The sequence below is a fragment of the Pyrgilauda ruficollis genome, unplaced genomic scaffold (genome assembly GCF_017590135.1).
Source record: "Pyrgilauda ruficollis isolate IOZ18807 unplaced genomic scaffold, ASM1759013v1 scaffold98, whole genome shotgun sequence".
NCBI classification, from domain to species: Eukaryota; Metazoa; Chordata; class Aves; order Passeriformes; family Passeridae; genus Pyrgilauda; species Pyrgilauda ruficollis.
In genome coordinates this window covers 1,198,732-1,221,053 of record NW_024531932.1, presented here as the reverse complement: position 1 = coordinate 1,221,053, position 22,322 = coordinate 1,198,732, and the positions used below count along the sequence as shown (strand labels likewise).

Genomic DNA, 22,322 nt, shown 5'->3' with positions numbered 1-22,322 from the left:
TAAGTAAGATGTAACTAACAAGTTCTGATAAAATTCAAAATAAATGGAAAGAAGGGAACTTGGCACAACTAAGCTCCTGATGATTTATAAGGGGATGACATCCAAATGTTCCCATAGTATTAGGCTGTCTTCTGAATTCCAAACACGTCACCCTGAAATATTGCAAAGAACTACAGCAAAGCTTAAGACAGAGGTGACTTGAAAGGGAGAAGTTTTAGCTAGAGTAACTGAAAGTTCCATATTCCTAATAAATTCAGTGAAAGACCTCATCATGGTGACAAAATCTGAAGCAGTACACCCCATGAAGATTATAGAATAAACTTTCAGTTTAGGAGAAAATCTTCAGGTTTTGAAAAATAATTGACATTGCTGTAACAAATAAAGTTTCCCCTCAGATCTTAATCAGCTTCATGTGCATCACAAGGTCAATCTGTTAAATCTACTAAACCTTTAATTAAAAGTACTGACTAAGCAGCAGTGCTATGATCAAAGGCAATACCATTTGAAAAATACTGTTCATAAAAGAGAACCACAAGGCACATTTCTAAATAATTTCTATTTTTTCATATTTTAATTCAAGTAAGTTAGTGAACATGGCTGCCATTTCAATATATACCCAAGAAAATATAATTTTTTTTAAATTAATTTAAATTTCATGAAAAATTATCTACATGGGAAAAGTTTGATTATCAAACAGATGCTTACAGTTTAATCCATGAAGCAGTAAGGGATTTTAACATGGAATTTGGAAATAAAGAGAAGGATTATTTAAAAGCACAAAAACAAGATAGCTGTACTCTAACATTTTCATTGGTCAATGCATATAGGAAGTGGCAAGACGGAAGTGAAGAATACCAAGGATCTTGAAGATCAGAAGTGAGTACTTTCAAGAAATTTTTTTAAATGGCCAGTGAGCAATCAAAGACTTTTAAGAACAGTAGTAATTCACTGCCTAGAGCTGAGATAAAATCAGCATAAAAAGAGCAACATAAAAATTAGTAATCAGTGAGAGAAGAGGGAGATTAGTGCCAGTTCCTTCAGAAAGTCAGGTTTCCTTTTAATACAACAGCAGTTTGCCCCGCAATGTCAACTCTTCCGTCATTGCGCACGGAAATCTTCAACTCTCCTCCACGGCGGGAACATTGAAAAGCTAAAGAGAAACAAGAACCCAGAGTTAAAAAACTACTGTGTATCACAAATTATTTAGAAATCCATGAAAACTCAGACAAAGGAGGCTTCTGGCTCCTGAAAGCAAGCAGCACCAGGGCAAAGAGAGCACCAGGGACACCCTGGATGAATTGCCTCCACGGATGAAGGTCAGCTGAGGGTGTATTTCCAACCAGACCTCACCTATTGAGTCTGACAAAAGTGCTACTTAATACCAGCAGAGAGGGGTAGTTTGCTTTGTTGTAGCAAATTAAGTTTCTTCCATGTATCAGAAGTATTGAATTCTCCCTTGGTGGGATACAGTTTTTGGAGGGAAGAAGGAAGAACACCAAGTGTTAGCTGCGTGAGAATGAATGACCATTTTACTGGCACAGAACACCAAAAGTTGATACTGCATTCCAAGAACATGCCTGACTAAAGGATAATAAGCTCAAAAAGGTAGCGGGAAAAGTCTACAAAGAAACATAGATGCTGCTTCAGCTGTCAGAAACTGACACCAAATTCTTACACAGGATGCAACAGATATTGATTTCTAGAATCTTGAAGATACAATTTAATACAACTAGATAAACCTGAGGTAGAAACAGCCTTCTGCTTGTAATTGCTTAGAGAATTAAGCTTTTGTCTGAACGGTTGAGCCGTACACAGGTGGGATGATGTTCACCTAGCATGTGGAGTCTCTAACTCATTTCAGCAGCCTCATTTTAGTTGCATGACTTGACCAGAAAAGGGTCTGGTTCAGATGGCATTTAGAAAAGGTTTGAGTTTCGAGCTTTTGTGTTGCTTTTGTGAAAGGCTCTACGTGGATGAAGAGGCAGTAATGTTCAGTCTCCTTACTCAGTGAACTTCCAACTGCTCCAGAAGTTGTCCAAAACCAAAAATCTTGGATAGAGATTGTATTCAGGTCCCAACAGAGCACAGGCTCTCTGATGCCATATATGCTGTATGCTTTAAAACTATTTCTAAGGCACTGCTGCTAAGAAAGCTCTTCTTTGATCGGGAGATTAGATTCTCAGACAAAGCAAGTACCCCAAAAGAGTGGAAACAGGAGCTATTTAGAGACTGAGATTGACACTTCCTGTTCTTTTCCATTTATAGAACCATGGGTTGTTTTTATCTTCTCACAACACCATCTATGTATGGAGTAATGCTTCAAGTAGTAATTGAAGTGAATATTTTAGACTCTTAAAAGAGCCAGGCCGGCTAAAATTGATCAATTATTATTGCCAGCTGTGGAAACACACCTAAGGTCTTCTACTCCCACATGACAGCAGATTGAAATAAAAGAGATCAATTATTTCAACTCTTCAAAGGTTGGTTGGGTTTGGCTTTTTATTCTTTAAATGTCCCAACTGTAGCTCTTTCATGTCAGGATTACTGAGATTGTTTTGATATTGGTCCACTTTATTTTACTTTACTTTTACTGCATTCACACATCAGCTGGTGGCCTTGTACAAACATTATCCTCTTATTCTGGAGCTCCTTACCAGCCTACATGGAGCTCAATGACCCCTGCTGCTTAACCAATTTGAGGAATAATGGATTTTCTTCATGATGTCATCAAAATGACATCAGCTCAGGAAGAAATTACACTGTTGTAATAATACTTAAGAAATCACTAGTATTTTGTTTTAATTTCTCAACTCTATAGAGGAATGCTGAAAGAAGCATTTGTTCCTTAACTCAAGCAAAGATCTCCAAGAATTTTTGTTATCCTATGAAAAAAGCTGGACAAATCTGGTGACTGATGGAGAGAAGCACCTCTCCTTTGAAGAAATGTAACACTTGTGCATAAATCTGATGTTGTCAAGCTATGCTTTTACGTAAAAGATGAAAACTGCAATGAAAATTCTTGACTTCATGAGAATTCAAATTAGCAAAAGCTTAAATACAGGTAGATTCATTGTACCTTAACAAAGCAACATCTCCTGTCTTTTTATGTGTTTTGTTGTTGTTGGTAATGGTGGTAATTTTTGTTTCATTTCTGTCCCCCAAAAAATAACCCTAAAATTCTATTCCTGTTCTGTACCAGAAGGAATCAGAGAAGTCAAAGGCAGTAACAAGAAACAGATTTCCCCACAAATAAATACAGTTGTCCCAAGTAAACTGGTATAGCAAGATTCCCCTAGCTTCAACTGAGATAAAAACTGTCGTGGATAAGCCCTTTCTCATCACAATAACTTGGAAGTCCTTTCCAATTTGTTTGGTTGTATGGAATTCCTTATGCAGGTTTATAAATATGACAAGTGTGAAGGGCTGCATACCCAGACAGTTGTTATACACTGCATTCACTAACAGCTGGGGAAGTCTGTACATCTGAGAGATTATGATTTGTATACATTGCAGAGACTCCTCAAATGAAAGAAAGGCAAGGACTGATACAAAACCCTGATTGAACAAGCAGCTTAAATTCAAGGACATGGACCCAGCTTCAAGAAAATATCATTAAGTATTTCACCTTGTAAAAGTACTGGAAAATTCTCTTTGTAGCTGGTGGGAGTAGTTGTTGTTTGAGAATTTAGTCTAAAAAAAGTAGGAAGAGAACCCAAACACAGGAAATTAAGTCTGATGCTTCAGAAGAGCTGCAGCTGATCTCCTAAAGGCCTCAACAGCCAGAGAGATCTGACAATAGATTTCACGTTCCATATTTTTATATTACTTTATATGTAATCTATTCGGGAATTAACAGATCCTTCATTCTATGGAAGAAATTCTTCCTTTATTCTTACAATAAAAAGTATCGGATATTACAGAAGACACCACAGAGGTTTCTAAAAAGTCCAAAGATGCCCTTATTTATTAATACTTGCTGATATGGAATGTCCTTGAATGCCAGCTATCTTTTCCAAATAATCTCATTAGTAGTAGAATTTGCCCAGTACTCCCTGATACCTCTCAGACAGACACATGTAAGGAAAAGTTATTTCTCATAAACATACATGAAATTAACTTGTCCTGTTTAAAACAGTTTTTGATGATTTCTACCACAGAAGATGTTTGAGGACATATATGCATGAAATATGAATGAAAAAAAACCCCAAACAACACAAACCTATCTTGTGGACTACAGATAGGACTTTTTTTTGGGCTAAACACATTAGAGAAGCTGATTACAGTATCAATTGCCCTGGCTGCTTGAGCAAGTTTCTCTAAAAGCAGAATAGGGACAGTACATACAAAATACATGAAAATGAAAAACAGGTAGAAAGTGTCACTTCTAAGTACAGACAGAATTCCAGCCTATTTGAGTACTTAAAGAAGCAGTGTCTATAGATGCTATGGGGAGTTTCAGTTCCACATTAACATCCAAAAATGTCAAAATCTTCTGAGAAACAGCCAGTCCATAAGGACACATCACCAAAGACCGTTTCTCATCTTCAGAAAATATGTTGAGATTTCCCCCCCACCTCCCCCCAACATTATTTAAGCTATCACAGAGACTGTGTGGTATAAATGCAAATACAAGATCTTCTGGACAGAATGTTAAATCTTTCCTTTGGTCCGTGATGGAGAAGGTTCTGTTCATGGTGGATCCTTTAAAGACTTACCATCCTCAAGAAAATCCAGTCTGAGATTCATTTGACCCAATACAGAAAGGCTTATATTCAGGCTAGCTGTTTGTTTGGAAAAGTGTTTACTTTTGTGGACAAAGAACCTTATCAGATGAAGTATCCAACCTCTGCTCTAAACTAATGCAACCAAAGGCTTGTGTGCAGAATTGCCCCCGTCCCCTCTTGGGGAACCAGGCAGGGGATGAGGGTATTTTGTACTGCTTCTCTTGTTCTTCTGTGCTCTAGCAAAGCACTAGAAACAGGAGAAGCAAGGAGTCACCCAACACCTCTTCACATAGCACTGTCATATGTTAACAGTTTCACTTGGTTTCTTTCCACCACGTTCTTAAGTTTCTTGTTTAACAAAGATGTGATCTAATAAGCAAATCTCATAGATTGAATCAAAACACATAAACATTCCCTGAGGTTCCCCAGGCTTCAGGTATGCTGAAAGGTCATGACAACTAAAATCCAAAAGCCAAGATCAAAAACTGACAGCAGAGAGTTATGATCCAGAAACCAACACTTGAAACTCACTGGGGCATGATGTGTCATGGTGGTGGATAGGAAAGAAAGCAATTTCTCAAAGATTACCTCACACACAAAATATTACATAATATTCTATTCATCTTGAGGAAATGGAAAAGGAGTTATTGCTACAGTTTGGACTGCAGCAGTAATACAACCTTTTCTTTTCTAGCGAGTAGATTTGCATAAATGGACAGCTTTGCAATAAAAGTTTCTCTTACCAAGCATTTCTTTCTTCCCCAGATGCTCTGACCAGTAGCTGCTTAAAACAGCATGAGTAGATCCTTCAAAGAAATTGGAAAACAAAGTAAATAATTAAATTATAATCACTACTTTACAGAGTAAGCATAGTCAAAATGTAAATATCATAAATCAAGTGCCACGTGTGTTTGTGGTAAAAAACCTAAGAGTACACAGCAGACAGAACTTAAGGCTTTATAATTTCAATTTATGATAAAGCAGTATTACTTCCACATCCTCTAACTTCAAAGGAAATCTTGCTAGGTGAGGGCATCATCATTAGCTACAATTCTCATCTGACTAATAGTTACATGGTACCTAAGCAAAGAACACCATCGTGCAGCAATCATCAACACTCTGAGTGCAACGCCAGAACAGGCAGGAACACACCCTGCTGCCCTGAGCAGCAGCCAGCTGTGCTCTCACAGGCCTCAGAGCAGCAGCAGAGTCATGAAACTAGGGAAGATCTCAGCTGAAATGCACTGGAAAAAAACCCAAACAAAAATCCAAAGCACCACAAAAAAAGAACACCAACGGAAGAGGATATAAATTTCCACTGCAAAACTCATCCAGTACTGAACTGGTCTCTCACTTTTAACTAATTGTAATACTTGAGGGAAAATATCTGAAAAAGACACAGGACTATCTAGCCTAACGACAGTAAGAACGTGATTTGATTTTTTCTGAATGAGTTGGCCTCAGTCACAAGTTTTTAGTTTAATGAGCACTCCTGCTATCCATATAAACCAGTAATTTATAAGAGACTCCAAAGTACAATAACAGATTAACGAATTTGAATAAGAACCTTTAAATTGAATTGAAACAAAAGTATGAGCTGCTTGCCATACAAACACATACCTGTAACAGGGTCTTCCAGAATTCCATACCAAGGTGAAAAATATCTGGAGTAAAAATCATGGCCTTTTCCACTGGGATTTCCTTTAACAGTGAGTATGAGTCCTTTCACTTTGCCTGTCTTTTCAGCTGACAAAAAGGATTGTGCATTCACTTTCAAGTTTTCCAACACAGACCTTGAATAGAATTATGAAATTTTAATAGCCCATATTCTTCATTTTACATGAACGTAAGTCTTGAAAAGAAAAATAAAGCTATAGAATCATCTTCTCTACAATTCAAAACCAGCCCTAAAGTATTAGAGGAGACAAGATCCTTAGCATGGTCCTCACAATGGTATTTGACAGAAAAATCACCTTGAACCTAATACACTCTGAATGAGCAGAGAAAAACAGCAAGCCACGCATTTCCTATTTATCTCTGAAAACAGAGCATCCTGAAATATTAGACACAAAAATCAAAATCACCTTGTTTCAACACTTTAATCATTGAAAGAATTATTGTCTCCCTACAGAATGTACCAAGTGCTCCACCTCGTTTGAGGGCAAGCAAATAACTAAGGTCACTCAGGTCTTCAAGGCATTCTAAAGCAGTCTACAAGTGGCTGATACCTCCCCACAAAACCATCTGAAAGAGTAAAATAATAAGTACTCAGCTGAGAATATTTCTTTTTCCCCATTACCCCAGACTTTAACCATTAGTTAGGCCAAACTTCAAGTTTGTAATAATATTATTTGTAATATAGTATAATATACAGTATAATAGTATAATAGTAATATAATAATATACAGTATAATAGTATCATTACAAACTTCAAGTTTGTAATAATAGTAATTTGGCCTGATTAAAGAAGTTATGTTTCAGCAGCAGTATATACCTACATCATACTTGAATTAACAATGACATTCAGATGAGATTGACAAATGCCTTGGAATAATTTGAATTGGAATTTTCTCTCTAAAGCTACTTAAGGTGCTGTTAAGCATGTTAAGTGGATGACAGTCCAATGGAAGTAAGAATCCCTGGCATTGTGCCAGTGTGCCCTGAAGTGAAGCAGGACTCCCAACTTCCCACCAGGTTACTGGATCATCTTTAGGCTCAGATGGATGGGGAAAATACACCACCATTAGAACTGTTTCCTGCACCTCCTTGTCTTGAAGACAGACTTCAGAATGATCTTACTCAGCTTTGCAACTTCAATAAGCTCACATTAAAAGATAAAATAATCACTCTCCACAGAAATTTAAATCAGAGGTTTCTCATCTCCACCTGATTTAAAACTAGATAAAGGAGCTAGCATGTAAGGAATAAAAAGGCCAACTCAATGTCTGCATTCTTGACTAAAACAATTGAAAGAGTGCAATATACCTTTCATAAGTATCACCGAGGCGGACCAAGAGATTCTCTGTCTCGGGAGAAAAACGAACATCTTGAACAATCATGTCACCAACAGCTACCTGGTAGGAAATGTAGAGACAGAAAAGAACTCATCACCACTTGAATATAAAATATTATTCCCTTAGCATTTCTGTAGAGCCCATTCCCTGCTAGAAGAGGGTTTGTGCAAGGTCTTCCATGCAATCCTCAAGCACATGCAAGGAAGATAAGCAAACGCACCAAGTGTTTGAATGGATATGGGTGAGTTACAAGCCCCATACATGTCAATTTGGGAAGAAATCCAGGACCTAGAGGACAGCAAGGACACAGACTGCCCTCTTATGCACACAAAAGGCTGAAAATGCCATTGAAATAAATATTGACACTTCGGTCAATGGAAATGGGAGACACAGGTTCAGCTGCAGCACTTTTGAGAATTCCACTCCCTGACCTACTGACTCATTACTGAGAGCTTTGAAGTTTGGTGTTTCCAGTTCAGGAGTACATTGAGCAGCGCCTTGTAGCCATTTTAATACATAAAAATAAGTAAAGCTATTATAAATGTTTTTCTAAGACAACTGATGGATTCTTCTTTTACCTTTATTAATTCTTCTACTTCCTTATGGTCCTGAAGAAAAAAAAAATACACACATTGTAAATAATGCAATATATATATGTATGTATCTACATAACTACAGACAGACACATATACTGACATACACATACAAACACATATTTTCCTTGAAAGCCTATTGTGAATAAAATTTTGACTAACCTGGGGGTAGGCTGTGTAAAGTGGCAAGTCCAGGACAATATGATCTTTCACTTGTCTGGCCTTTAATTCCCCACTCAGTGTCACAAACGTGAGAACTGAGTTTGTATTTTCTAGAGAGAGAACATTGCAACATTATCAAACATTAGAATTTTAATCTAAATTATCATAGCCCTGGGAGTAGCTCAGTATATTCAGAAAAAGTTAGTTATACAGCTCAAATATATCTAGAGCAACACTGTATTGCAGGCAAAATTCCCAACTAACTCAATAAATCTGCTGAGGCTAATAAACACAGCAATTGTCAGGGAATCATTCCTGCATTTGCCTAGAATGAATGGGAATGTCCTTTTAACAGAAAGAGCAATATTCCCTATTCATCAAATCCTGCTATACCTCTCCCAGATGACATTTGCATATTTAGCACTTTTCTTAAACCAGAGTAATAGCAGGGTATGGGAATCAGAGGGTAGGTATCAGACTACAGCCTTGTAACTACAGAGCACAAGTAAAAGGCAATACCCAGGGTTATCTCCATTTGTGTTCTACAGATGTTCTGAATGTTTAATTGCCTTTGTCTTTAAAAAATAGAGATGTTAATTGGAAGTAAATGTTCTAAAAAACTATAGTAATACAGAGGCTGTAAACCTACTTTGTACGTGAAATAACACAGCAGCTGATGCAAGGGTAGCATGACCACAGAGAGGAACTTCACTGACTGGGGTGAACCATCTGAGCCCAAAGCAGGAACCTTGAAAAAATAAGCTTTATTTAGTGCTATTAAGTGGAAGAAGTCTATATCTTCATTTTATCTCAATATATATAGAGTGATGATGTTTCAGTTAATCAAAATGCATGTTACAATCTGTTTTGGTCCTAAACACATTTCTAGGTACCCATTTCACGCTGATTTTTCAGAATAGCTATCCCTTTTGAACCAGATCAACAACCTTGGCATGCTGCACAGATTTTCCTTTGTCCCAAACAGGTGTTATTTAGAAGATAAAGCCTCCATGTCCATGTGTATTATGAAATCCTGCAGAGGCATAGTCATGATCTGTATCACCTGCAGGCCAGTTACCGTTTAGAGGCCATAGATGGTTTTGTTGGTATAACAGAACCTGTACCAGAGTTAGCTCAGTTATGAATAATTTTGCTTAAACCAGCAGTTAAGTCTGGTAAAAGCCTCTAATGTCTACTAACCCTTCATTTCACTATAGAAATCATATTTCTATTTGCTGTTTAAAAATTTGGAACATACATGTATGATACTTGGTTTCATTTATCTTTTGCACATGCATTTCAAGTGAATAACTACCATACAAACACAGCTAGAAGTGGAAAATAAAAATAATTTTTTTAAAATCCAAACCAGTCCTGTCGTTGCTACTATGGAAAGTTCGTGCATTTATGTCAGTCCCCTCTAATAAAAACAAATAGAACCCAGATAAAACCCTGTGGTGGAGCCCAATGGTCCCAGCAGTGGAGTGCTGTGAGAGCTGGCCCAGCCCAGCTGTGAGCCTGCTCCACGCTGCTCATGCACTGCTCCAAGTGGGAACTGCACCAAGTGGGAGCAGGACACGGAGGAGTCATGCACAGGCCTGAGTGGAGACAAACGTGACCCAGAACAGCTGCCTGGACACTCCAGACACACAGCTGGACTTGGACTGAGACGACATTAAGCACTCCTATAAATTCACATGTCCCTAAAATACCCTAGTTGATTGGTTTGGTTTTCTTTAATTAACATTAAATTAAACATAGTGAGCACGAAGGCCTGCAGAAACATACGTGTTCAGAAGCCCTCACCAGACCAATTCATGCTCCAGAAGCAGATGATAAATGACATTCTGATGTTCCTGCTTCACTCCCACCACCCCTCAGCACACACAGGCTCAGCAGTAGCTGAGTGACCAAATTCCTTTGGAAGACCTGTGCACCTCTTGAGCAGATGTGTGGGTCTGAGGCCACAAACTAGCTCATTAGCACCAAAAGCACTACAATGATAAAGAAGCTGGCATTTTGTATGCTGCTAGATATGGATGACTTGAAAATAAGCGTGTTCAGTGTATTGGCAAAGTGCTAACATGAAAAATACTGTAACTTCTTGCTCCACGCAATTAGTCTAACCCTAAAATAAATTCCAATTTATTAACAGGAGCAAGCAATTATAATTACTACTATCCTTAATATTTTTAATTACAGAGACTGTATAAAATCCTGCTCCCTGAACCATCCATCAAACAGCAAAAATGATAAAGGTGACTCCTTAACCCGGAATCCAAGTCCAGAGTACAGGACGAGCCCCTTGGCTCGCACCAGCACACAACTGCCAAGTGAGCAGATTCAGCAAACTGATTCAGCTGAAAATTAATCCACAGAGTGAGTCTGAATGAATTCTGCATTTGTCTGATGTTTTCTTTTAAGCAGAACCACTAACTTTTGGTAAAGTCGTCTCCAGGTTTCAGTTTTCTGATGAAAGCTGTTTCTGAAAGATTCATTTCTGTTGCAATTTTTTGGTGCAAATCTTCATCCAGGTCCTAGGGATGACATAACAAATCCAGTCAAGAACAGACCAAAAAATGCAGAATCAAACTTTCTGTCAAATACAGACATTTAATTTTCTATTATAAGACAACATAGACTCGGTTTTAATTCAAAATAATCTCTGCGAGTAAAAAAAACTTTAAGTGGGACAATACACTCCCTTGGCAGGAGCTGAGAAGAGACAAACTGGCAAAAAAAAAAAAGGGAACTGCTGGAGCTAAGTGCCTGTGATTTAAGGCAGTGGACATTGAGCCCAAGGTACCCAGGCCCCAGGGATTACGAAACATTCTCCTTGGCACATGTTCCACTGCTCTTTCCCCACCGTTACGCTGACTGGCCAGGTTTGAGAATCTAATCTTTAAAATACTGAAACTCAAGCGAAACAAAGCACCAAAGGGACCTGCTTAGGTTCAGCCTCTGAGAGATAAAAATGTGCCCTTTAAACTTGAATTACTTCCTTCAATAACTAACCCTTTTCAGCCAATAATCCCATACTACAGCTACAAACCAATAACTGATAACACTAGAGCTGCACTTGGAGACTGAATTCTGTACAGTTAAACAACTTTCTAACATTTTACAGGGCAGTTACATTCCCTTTATCTCAGAAAGAGTTATGTCAATCACTGTAAAGATCCTAGACCAGAACAACGACCAGTAAAAACGTTATTAAAAGAACTTTTTTTGAATAACATGGAACTTTATTGAAATGCTGCCATCCTGTGGCACCTCTGAAACAGAGAGGACTGGTTTTGCCATTCTTGCATTTCTCCTGATTTTTTCTGTAAAGCATCTGCTGAGACTCTGGAGGGAGCAGAGAACAGCTGTTTTGCATGGCTGCATCACACTTTCTTCAATCTTAGAATAAAATGCTGAATTAGGAGCTCGGTTTTAGCTGTCACACTAAAGCCTTTACTCCCAGGAACTGTAGAAAAAATTTAAATGTTTGCATTCCCCTAAGCCACCATGCAAGCAAGGTGGCTTCACAGTATCTTGATGTAATAAAGTAAAATAAATATGAAAAAATGCAATTAGAAGCTCATAATTTTAATGCAGATATCACTTTGAGAGTATTTAGTTTTTATGTGGCCAAAAATAAGTCTGAAGGGAGATGTTCCCAGTCATACCTTTGGCTGACCTGGTAAGTAGGCAATGCTATATGAGATTTAGACAGACTTAAGAACCTCTAGAAAGGATTCATATTGGCTTTACAAGCTGTTGCCACTGGCTATCCTACATATATTTTCATATTTACAATTTTTATCAGGAGTTAGTATACAAACAATACAAGGCCAGTACTGTCAACTGCACCAAAACTACCATGCAACATTGAAGCAATAAAAACTGGTTGTATAAACTCGGCTAAAGCTGAACCCAACAACAATGGTGAAAGATTCACACTGAGGTCTGTACCTACTCTTCTTCTGTCCCGAGGAAGAGCAAAAATTCAAGAAAAAAAGGGAAAAAACGCACACCAAAATCAAACCCCACAGTTTAATCCTTCTACTGACCACTGATTCAGTTTTACAGCATTACTTTTCAGAGTTCATTCTGAATCCTTCTTAATTCTTCAGAACTGTTATTCTGAATTACTCTTGAAGAAATTAAGCCATTTTTCTTAACTCAAAATAAATCCAGTCTGTTCCTTAATAAAATATTTTTAACAGCCCACAAAAAATTCTAATGTTGTCTTGTATGACATCGTTTTGATGAAAAAAAAAAAAAAAAGAGCACCCCTGTTCTAATTTCTCTGTATTCTTATGCCACAGCAAACAAGTCTGGAAAACAGAAGTCTCGAGTAAAGAAAGTAAAGTCTAATGCAGTGCTGAGTGCTCAGGCCAAGTACAGAACGGCAAAAGTCATTGCAGTACCTCAAAAACCAGCTGGGTTTTAACTTACATTTTCAAGCAGACAAACTGCCGCAGGATTTCCAGAAAACGGCCGGTTTGTAAATGCATCAACCGTAAAGACGGGAATCTGCATTGTGGCGTGCACCCGTGTGGCCGCAAGCTGCGCCCTGCCAGGCACCTCTAAGCTGCTTCACCCAGGCCGGCAGCACAGCCCCGAGTTATCGCCCTGCTGGCGGCAGGCGGAGCCAGCGGCCCCGTCCCGTCACTTCCCAGCGCCGACAGGGATTGAGACTCCTTCCTACGCCCCTGGCGCTCCGCAGTGATTTTTTTTTTAATTAAAAATTAAAAATTTAATTTTTTTAAATTAAAAATTAAACGCATTTTAACCTCCCTCGCCACCAGCCCCCGAACGCCTCAGCTCGCCCTTTCACCACAGCGCCCGGCCGGGTGTGCCCCGCACTGAAGGAAGCGGGATCCTGCCCGGCTCGGCAGCTTTGCTGAGGAGACGCGGGCAGCAGCCATCGCGTGCGCCCACACCGGGCAACCATCCTCATCCTCACTCCCTCCCAAAGCTGCCCCGAGGGAGAGGGACACGCTGAGCGAGACACAAGCTCCAGAGCACGACCGGCCGGAGCCGCCGCCAGCAGCGCGGCCGTGAGGCGAGGGCGCCGTGAGGCGATGCCCGGGCACGAGCGCACCCCTGCCCGCTCCGGGCCGCGCGCGCTCCCGCTTGGCGCCAAAACGAGCGGCGACGGCCGCGTGACCGAGGGAGGAGCGCGCACGCGCCCGGGCGGCCCCTCAGCGGAGGAGGCGGCGAGAGGCAAAGGCGGAACGCCCCCTCCCCTACCCCGCATGCGCCGTCGCTCCCTTCCACCTCCCCCCCCGTTCTTCCCGCGTGAGTCGCGCGTGCGCGGGAGCCGCCCAGGCGGGTGTGAGGCGGCGCGCGGCGCGGGTATCGCGATAGTCGCGCGGCCCGGACGCTCCGCTGCCCGTGGGCGCTGCGCAGGTGTGGGCCCGCCGGACGGCTCGGCAGTGAGCGAGGAGGCGCGTCCTGCCCGGCGCGAGCGGCTGCCGGGGCACGGCCAGGGGTGCGCGAGAGACTCGCGGTGAGCGGAGAGGGCGAGCGGGCCGGGCGAGCGGCGGCGGGGCCCGCCCAGGGGGGTTCGGCGGGCGAAGGGTGCCGACGGCGGGGGCGCGGGGCCCGGCCGGCGCCGGGTCGGGCTCGGCGCGCGCGCGGGGGCGGGGGAGGGGGAGGCGGTGCGGAGCCTCGTTCCCGATCGCGGCCGCCATTTTGAGCGGTGGAGTCGAGGGTGGCGGCGGCAGCGGCCCCGGGAGAGCGGCGGGCGGGAGGGAGGTCCTGGGGCGGTGAGGGGACGCGGGCCGGGCGGCGCAGCGCAGCACCGCACCTCCGAGGCTAGAGGTGGGCAGCGGAACGCGGCGGGAGCGGGGCAGGCGAGTGGCGGGCGCCCCGGGGAGGCGCGGTAAATGGCGGCGGGGAGCAGGCGGGGGGTCAGGGCCGCGGTCTGGGGAGGACGGCGGGAGGCGGGATCGCGATGGCTCCGCGCCTGAGGAGGCGGCGATGGCGGCTCCCTTTGTGGGACGGTGGTGGTGCCCCCCGCACACGCCCCGGTCGCACGCACACGCCCCCGCCGCCCTCGGCTGAGGGCAGACAAAGGAAGGCCTTGTGGCACCAGCCCCTTCCTCACCTGTTAGGCTTTAAGGGAAAAAACAGCCGTAAAAAACAAAACCCACAAAGCTCTACGGAGCGGATGTGAAATGTACTCGGAGTAAAGGCTGAGCTTTATGTGCCGAGCCTGCCCACGTGCTGCCCGCCGTCCACGCGGTGCTCCCAGCAGCAGCCCCAGTGGCGGGGGTTAAATCCCCTCGGTGGCGGGTTAAGATCCCACTGGCATGTGCTTAGATGCCCAGCTTCAAATCCGGAACAGAAATAAAGCTCATGATCCATCATGTTATCTCAGTGAACAAAACCTTAACAGATTTCTTTTTTGGGGCGGGACTTAGGCATGGACAGAAACTCAGGGGGGTTTTTATTTCTGTTTTGTTGGGGTTTTTTTTAGGATTTAAATTAAACAAAAATGGACTGGAGTGGAAAACACAATGGGCCCAATGATACAACCAATGACGGAACAGTGGTACGACTCCGAGGCCTGCCATTTGGTTGCAGCAAAGAAGAGATTGTTCAGTTTTTCCAAGGTACCTCCAGTATAGTCGAAGTGCAGTGGGTTTCTTTAGAGGCTTTTTGTATCTTTTACACAATGTTTTGTACGTGTTTAATAGATGTTAATGGGGTGGATGGGGAGGGATTGTGATAAATTAGTTTATCTTAATTAAAATTTGTGCCCTGTAAATGAAGCACGGATAACTATAGATATAGTAGAACACAAAATGTACCTGATTTGGTCGAGGTGGGAAACATACCTTGCATATGGGGGTAACCTGAATGTTAGCATTTGGATCAGTTAAATTGCTTGATTGGTAGCTATATTTTCTTCGTGTAACTTAGGTGGTTGCATTTTTATATAGTCTAAACAGAAAAGAATTACGGCTAAATCCATAAATGTTTAATGAAAAGATCATGGGCTTGTATTGTTGGGTGATGGGGGAAACAAGGTGGTTTTCTTTTTCGTTGTTGTTGTTTAGATATGCTTTAAGTATTTGCTACAGATGGGAATGTTTCAGCCTTTAACACTTTTCCCCTTGACGGGGTTATTTGTCCTTGGGTTAAAGGGTTGGAAATCGTGCCAAATGGGATAACATTGACGCTGGACTACCAGGGGAGAAGCACAGGGGAGGCCTTCGTGCAGTTTGCTTCAAAGGAGATAGCAGAAAATGCTCTGGGGAAACACAAGGAAAGAATAGGGCACAGGTGGGGATGGAGAGTTTGGGATGGTGTTAAATCTTTATTTTTTGGGGGTTGTGGGTCAGTAATGCTTTGGGGGGGTTGGGGACCATTGGGGAATTGGCTGTTTTTAAGAATTTTTATAACTGATCCTAAGTTAACTTGGCAAATACAGTAGATTTGGGGGGTGGGGGAGACAGTATTGCACTGGGTAGTTTGCTAAACTCAGAAAACTGTTTCAATCATGCTCGTGTAGGGTAATTTGTGATAAATGCTGCTATAGCCATTGTTTGTCAACAGTATGTTTCTCATACTGGAAAGACATGTTTTAAGCTTAATTTGTACAGCTAGAATTTTCACATAGTAATTTTTGCCACTCTAAAGTGGGGTTTTTTTAATACACTTAAGATTCTTACAGTTTTGAGGAGAAACTTAAGTTGTATGGTATTTCTAGTCACTGCTATTGGCTTGTACGTTTAGCTCTAGAAAATGTAGTATGGCCTTTTGTACAATTCAGACTGCTTCTGCCTGTGTTCTTACTGGTACCTTGAAAATCCTCTTTTATTAGATACATTGAAATCTTCAAAAGTAGTAAGAGCGAAATCAGAGGATTCTCTGACATGCCAAGAAGAATGATGGGACAACAGCGACCTGGACCATATGATAGACCATTAGGAGGAAGAGGGGGTTATTATGGAGCTGGGCGTGGAAGTATGTATGACAGAATGCGTCGAGGAGGTGGTGGATATGACGGTGGTATGTTCATCTAATGAACACAGGTTCTCTTGGCAGTTTCATGTTTCTGACATACTTGTCAAGAAATAAGAAATGGTAGTAGCTGTAATGCCCGTTAGGTTGGATGTATTTATCTGAAAAAAAACTTGTAATATATCAAAACACGTGGCTGAGTATTTAAGATGAACACTAACAATAAGGGAGCTATTTTCATTAGAATCTGATCTTTTCCGTTTGCATGTTTCAGTCTGTGTTATGTAAAAAGAAATGTACTTTTGCACCATGTTCAGAAATCCAGGTTTGACAGTCTGCAGAGGCCGTTTGCAAAGTGCTGGGTGCCCAAAGACTGCAGAACTGAGTGTTGTGTGTGATTGCTGTGTGAGTTGTGAGCAGTAATGTAATGGCTCCTTTCCTTCTCTCCACTGCACAGGATATGGTGGCTTTGATGATTATGGTGGCTATAATAACTATGGCTACGGAAACGACGGCTATGACGACAGAATGAGGGATGGGAGAGGTAAAAGAAATTCAGTTTGTTGTCTAAAAAGGTTTTCCTGATACTTGAGTTGCAAGACGCAGTATTTCCAAGACAGAGATAATAGCTTCATTCTGCTGTTTGGTAAAGAAGGCTGTTTAAAAAGGGGAGGGGATTGGGGAATCGTAAGAAAAGGTAAATAGATTGCTTAGCAGGGCTTCTAGTTTGGGTTGATACATGGGAAGTGTAAACACCGTGCATTCACGGGTATAATTAAGTGCTTTCAGAAAAAGAGTAGTGATGACTTTTGGCTTTTCATGATCTTAGAGGTGTGTGGGTTTTTTTGGTTTGGGTTTTCCAATAGGCATGGGAGGACATGGCTATGGAGCTGGAGATGCAGGGTCGGGGTTCCATGGTGGCGGTCATTTTGTTCACATGAGAGGGCTGCCTTTCCGAGCCACGGAAAACGATATTGCTAACGTAAGTACCACGGGGAAAGGGCTTCCTCATGCCAGCAGTGTGCATGTCCCTGTCTGTCCCAGTCCAAACTCGGGGAGCCTTCTCAAACAAGTCACTGCTACATCTGCACAAAGTTAACGAGCTTTTAGAAAGCTGCTGTCTGAGGTGGGATTACCAGAGAAGTCAGCAAAGCTATATTTAACATTAATCCCTGCACTCTCTGCTCTTTTGTTTCCACAAAAGGTGTATTGCAGAGCCAACAGTTGCTGTAATCAGTATCTTCATTTTAAGGCCTTTAGGATTTTTTAAGCTTACCTGATTTTATGAAAATGACAGAAGGTGTGAAACTTAAATTGCTTAGTTTGCATATTTGTTTGTTGTCCTGAGACTTCGTTTCAGGAGGGGCAGGGTGGGCAGGCTGTGTTGGCTTGGAGAGGACTGCGTCCCTCTCGTAAGAGATCAGGGTGGCAGGTAGAGGTGCATCTTGCAGGATCTTGGGAATGCATTCTTGTGTCAGTGCAGATGTGGTGTTGTTGGGAAAAAGGTTTTCTTGGAATACAAGGCCTGGTTCAAACGTAGCACATCACTGGAGAGAGGCTGTCTTGCCAGTGGCACCTATGTATTATATATGCAGAGCTCCATTCTTCTGCTTGTTTGCTTTTGTGGGTGGGTTGGTTTATGTAAGTGCAGGTGTATTTTCCTATGCCAGTTTGATTGTTCCATTTAGAGTAAAGACTGACAAGAAGGGCCAAAAGTCAGGCTTAGATCTGGGGCAGTGAGGAAGAGCAGTGTGTTGACAGGCTGCTTCTCTTGAATTCTGTGAATGCATCCTTGCTTTGAGGAATCTGGAAAAGCAGAGCCAAATGAAAACCAACTGATGATTTTCTTGTCCAGGATGCCATTGCATTTAAGTGCTGCTCAGAGCAATGTGTGTGGGCAGGAGTTGTTTGTATCTTTGCATTCAAAGAAAGCTCCTCTGGCTCTGTGTAACTGCAGCTCTCCAAGCTCTGATGTTGAATGTCCCGCAACCACTAAGTACTACTTGAGAAATGAGTAGTTAAATCTGTGTGGTAGGATGATGTTGAATTAAAGTAGTGCAACACTAACCATGGAAATGGAAAAAAAGTACCTAGCTTGAATTCTGCCTTAACATGATTGGTTTTTTAATTTGTTTTGTTTTCCCTAGTTTTTCTCACCATTGAACCCTATAAGAGTTCACATTGATATTGGAGCAGATGGAAGAGCTACAGGAGAGGCAGATGTGGAGTTTGTAACACATGAGGATGCAGTAGCTGCCATGTCCAAGGATAAGAACCACATGCGTGAGTGTCGTGTTCCCTGACTGCCGCTTGGCCAGGCTCTAGCAGGGCTGGGAGCAGCAGATCCATCCCAAGGTGTTCACAATTTGCCATGTTGCAAACCCGCTTGTTTGTGGCCTTCTGTCTGCTGCCTGTAAGGGGTGTGGGGCGTTGCTTTGTACTTCTGCTTCTGGTCTGGAAAACAAAATACAAACTGTGGCTTTTTGCTTCTTACAGAGCATCGGTATATTGAACTGTTCCTGAATTCTACTGCTGGAGGTGGCTCTGGAATGGGAGGCTACGGCAGAGATGGAATGGGTACGCATCAATTGCACATTTAGTTGATGCCTTGCCAAGTCTAATGAGTTCCAAGCTTGTAATGTTGCACTTTTGGCTTTGCAGATCAAGGTTACGGCTCTGTTGGTAGAATGGGAATGGGTAGCAATTACAGCGGTGGATACGGAACTCCTGATGGCTTGGGTGGATACAGTAAGTACAAGTTCTCTTTTGCATGTCCGGGGCATGTGTGAATGACTGCCATTCATTCACACGGGGGGGCAAGAGTGGTGGGCTTTGGGCTGGGAGAACGGAAAGAGGGGCACTGGTTTTCTGAAACTCCATCTCTGGGAGCTCTGCACATTGTGCTACTGCAGCAGACACTGGTTAAGAGCAGTAGTGCTGGAGTGTTGCTAGTGTAAGCTGTCACCTTCAACCTGTTGTTCTGTATTACCCATCCCATTTTTTCTTTTTTTAAGGTATGTGTGCGTGACCTTGTGTCAATTGTTTGCAGGTCGTGGCAGTGGAAATAGTGGAGGATACTATGGGCAAGGCAGCATGGGTGGAGGAGGATGGCGTGGGATGTATTGAAGGCTAGCCTTGCTTCTGCAGAACATCTTGGAAGAAACAGTCTCTGGTCTACTAGACTTTCTTACAAAATTTAATTTCTTTTGTATTTTAAGAACTTTATAATGACTGAAGGAATGTGTTTTCACAATATTATTTGGTAAGCAACAGATTGTGATGGGAAAATCTGTTTTCTGTAGGTTTTATTTGTTGCATACTCTGACTTTAAATAAATTTTTATATTCAAACCACTGATGTTGATACTTTTTATACTAGTTACTCCTAAGGATGTATTACATATTCGAGACTACAGTCGGTTTAAAATGTTGTACTATGGTTCCATAAAGGTGGTTGTACTGTAACTCCTATGAACACTGATTCAGTTCTATGTAATCTTGGTCTAGTGAACAAATTTAAGCATTCACTTGTTTAAGGGGAGAAGGGTAGATGAATAGATTAGTTTACTTGGTAATTACTTTCCTAAACCCTTTTGGTAAGTTGTGTGTAATAACTGCACCACAGCAGAAAGCTGTGGAGGCTCAGTCATTGTTCTGGCTTCACCTGCTGCCAGCACCCCCAGCAAATGCACAGCTGTAAAGGAGCAGCACGCTTCCTGCCTCCACACTACCCTGCAGCCACGTTATTCCACCTTGCTGTAGTGCTTAGAGCCTGCATTTCACACATGTGACCTGCAAGTTTAACTGAAGCTAGCACAGCTTTTAGCTAACACAGGTCAAATACTAGTTCATTTGATGCTTTTTACTTAGTATTTTTTTCACAAACATGCTTTTAGGAAGAGTGGGGGATTTGGAAGCAAGTTACTTCTTTTCTTTCTTGAATTTATTGTATTTAAACATGGTTCAGCTTTTTTTTCACTGCACAGAGCTGATTTGTCTGTATTTGTTCAAAGTTTGCCAAGCCATTCTACATAGGAGCTCATTAGAAGCCAAGATCTCTAAAATATCTATAGGCCCAATACTTTTTCAGGAACACACAACCCAAACATGCTGATAAAACTGTGCATTTGTGACATGTAAGATATGTAAGAAACTTATTGTTTGAAGACACTTAACATACCTGATGTGTAATGGAAAAAGGTATTTATTCTGAGCCAGTGTGATCTCCCAAATTAACTGCTTTGTCCTCAATGCCTCCCTTAAAATGTCAAATGTGATCTTGGGTATTGCAAGTCTGTCACCTGTTTTGCTAGTACTGTGTTATATCTGTAATAAATGTCTTCTTGTGGGAGAGAGGAGAATGGAGTTTATTTCACCAGAGACTGTGTCTGGGTGTCAAAGGGCGTGGAAGAGCTGGAAAGGGTAACTGGCACAGGAAGCTGTCCAAGCACCAGAGTAGTGTTGGCTAGGAAGGGGAGGGAAAATGAGTTCTTAACCCTTTGAACCATTGTGCTCTGCAGAATTAGGGCGTTCTTGGTCTGTTGCCAGCAAGGTGAGGTGTTTCCCAAGTGGCAGTGGTAGCACCAGAGTTAATTCAATGGCAGGACAAGTACCTTAGAGTGAGGTGGAGGAAAGGTGCACTTGCAGCAGTCTGTCAGCGTGGCCACAGCAGAGAGCAAAATCCTGCGGCTCGGCAGCGCCTCCTCACCTGGGAACAGCTGGGGCTCCATCCTGGGAGCAGGAGCCGACACCTGCCCGGGCCTGGCCTGTGGAGAGCGGGCTGGGGCTGTGCTTTGGGCAATCTGCAGTCTGCTCACTGCCGGCACAACTGCACCGTGCGGGACACGAGTCCCTCCTGCCTGCTGTCCCTTCACCCGCAGCGGGAGCGCGCTCAGCTCTGAGCCTCGGCTCCCAGCAGCAGCCTCGAACGGCAGAGAGCCGCTCCCGAGAGCCGTGAGCAGAGCTGTGCCCGCTCCCGCACAGGCCGGGGCAGTTCCCTGGCCCTGCACTGCCGGGCACGTCGGGGCTGCCGGGAGCGGCCGGGGCTCCCTTGGCCCCCGGGCAGGCGGAGCAAACACGGGCGCTGACCCTGCCGGAGCCCTGCGCGGGGAGGAGCACGAGGAACGCCCCCAGAGTAGCAAGGCAGAAGTGGCTTCCATTTCCTAAAAGGAATAAAATGTTGCTCTGATCCTGTTCCAGTTCCAGGTTCTTGTGGGTACCCCACGGCTCTTCCTGGGCTCTTCTTTGTGTGAGAAGGATTTAGAATTGAGCAGGGTTTTACAGAAAGACAGAAATGCAGCATTAGTCACAGCAGTGTCCAAAAACCTTAAAAGCAGGCCAGGTATATAGTTTGATGCCAAGGGAAATGAAACCACATGGAACATCCAGCATTCATTTTGTTCAAGGCAGAAGTCTTACCTGCAGTCAGTAACAGCAATCTGAATGTTACACACTTTTCCTATGCAAACAGGACAGCACAGGGGGGAGGAAAAGATGGCAGTTAAGTAACAAATTAATTCATTGCACGTTATGGAAAAGCACTGTAATCTTGTTTTAAAAGACTGCCTATTTTAAATTTTTTTTCTGTTTAGCTGCATCCCTTTTCACAAGTTATTTATTAAAGCAATACATATTAGCTTTATCCTACCATCGCCGTCCTGCATCAAACCCTGCTGCCTCCATGCCTGCCCCACAAAAGCCCACCTGGAAACACTCTCAGGAAGCACATGAGCAGCACCTGATTGTGTCCTTGGCAGGGTACCCCACTCCCCAGCACAGGCAATGGCTTTCTGAGCAACTTGAACACAATAAAGTAAAATACTCTGAACTGCAAATTTAAATTAAGTGACATTATTCTCAGATAACTTA

At 42.6% G+C, this 22,322-nt stretch overlaps 2 protein-coding genes across 6 annotated transcripts; one reads left to right on the top strand and one right to left on the bottom strand.

The window, feature by feature from the left end:
- Positions 1–549: 549 nt before the first annotated feature.
- On the bottom strand, positions 550–13,133 carry PBLD (phenazine biosynthesis like protein domain containing). Its single transcript, XM_041490120.1, has 9 exons — positions 12,937–13,133; positions 10,931–11,030; positions 9,143–9,241; positions 8,494–8,603; positions 8,317–8,346; positions 7,710–7,798; positions 6,345–6,517; positions 5,468–5,530; positions 550–1,150 (listed from the first exon to the last, which is right to left on the bottom strand). Exons 1-9 carry the CDS (start codon positions 13,018–13,020, stop codon positions 1,038–1,040), a joined length of 861 nt encoding a protein of 286 aa, XP_041346054.1. The 5' UTR covers positions 13,021–13,133; the 3' UTR covers positions 550–1,037.
- A 682-nt stretch (positions 13,134–13,815) lies between these two features.
- HNRNPH3 (heterogeneous nuclear ribonucleoprotein H3) lies at positions 13,816–20,805 on the top strand. 5 transcript variants are annotated; one of them, XM_041490056.1, is made up of 10 exons: positions 13,816–13,993; positions 14,966–15,101; positions 15,636–15,774; positions 16,316–16,458; positions 16,913–16,999; positions 17,310–17,437; positions 18,603–18,738; positions 18,952–19,032; positions 19,117–19,203; positions 19,505–20,805. In XM_041490056.1, exons 2-10 carry the CDS (start codon positions 14,984–14,986, stop codon positions 19,579–19,581), a joined length of 996 nt encoding a protein of 331 aa, XP_041345990.1. In that variant the 5' UTR covers positions 13,816–13,993; positions 14,966–14,983; the 3' UTR covers positions 19,582–20,805. The 5 variants fall into 5 exon arrangements, with proteins under 5 accessions (XP_041345990.1, XP_041345987.1, XP_041345991.1 ...); XM_041490053.1 differs by having other exon boundaries at positions 16,316–16,503; XM_041490057.1 differs by having other exon boundaries at positions 13,818–13,993; positions 17,322–17,437.
- The last annotated feature ends 1,517 nt before the right edge of the window (positions 20,806–22,322 follow it).

Excerpts from the sequence above, each read along its gene's own strand:
- PBLD (XM_041490120.1), bottom strand. The coding sequence starts at position 13,020 with ATGCAGATTCCCGTCTTTACGGTTGATGCATTTACAAACCGGCCGTTT. Across the intron at positions 11,031-12,936 it reads CAGTTTGTCTGCTTGAAAAT|GACCTGGATGAAGATTTGCA; the intron begins GTAAGTTAAAAC and ends TGTCATCCCTAG. Across the intron at positions 9,242-10,930 it reads TGGAGACGACTTTACCAAAA|GTTCCTGCTTTGGGCTCAGA; the intron begins GTTAGTGGTTCT and ends TATTTTTTCAAG.
- HNRNPH3 (XM_041490053.1), top strand. The coding sequence starts at position 14,984 with ATGGACTGGAGTGGAAAACACAATGGGCCCAATGATACAACCAATGAC. Across the intron at positions 17,000-17,309 it reads CAGAATGAGGGATGGGAGAG|GTTTTCCAATAGGCATGGGA; the intron begins GTAAAAGAAATT and ends TTTTTGGTTTGG. Across the intron at positions 18,739-18,951 it reads CAAGGATAAGAACCACATGC|AGCATCGGTATATTGAACTG; the intron begins GTGAGTGTCGTG and ends TGCTTCTTACAG.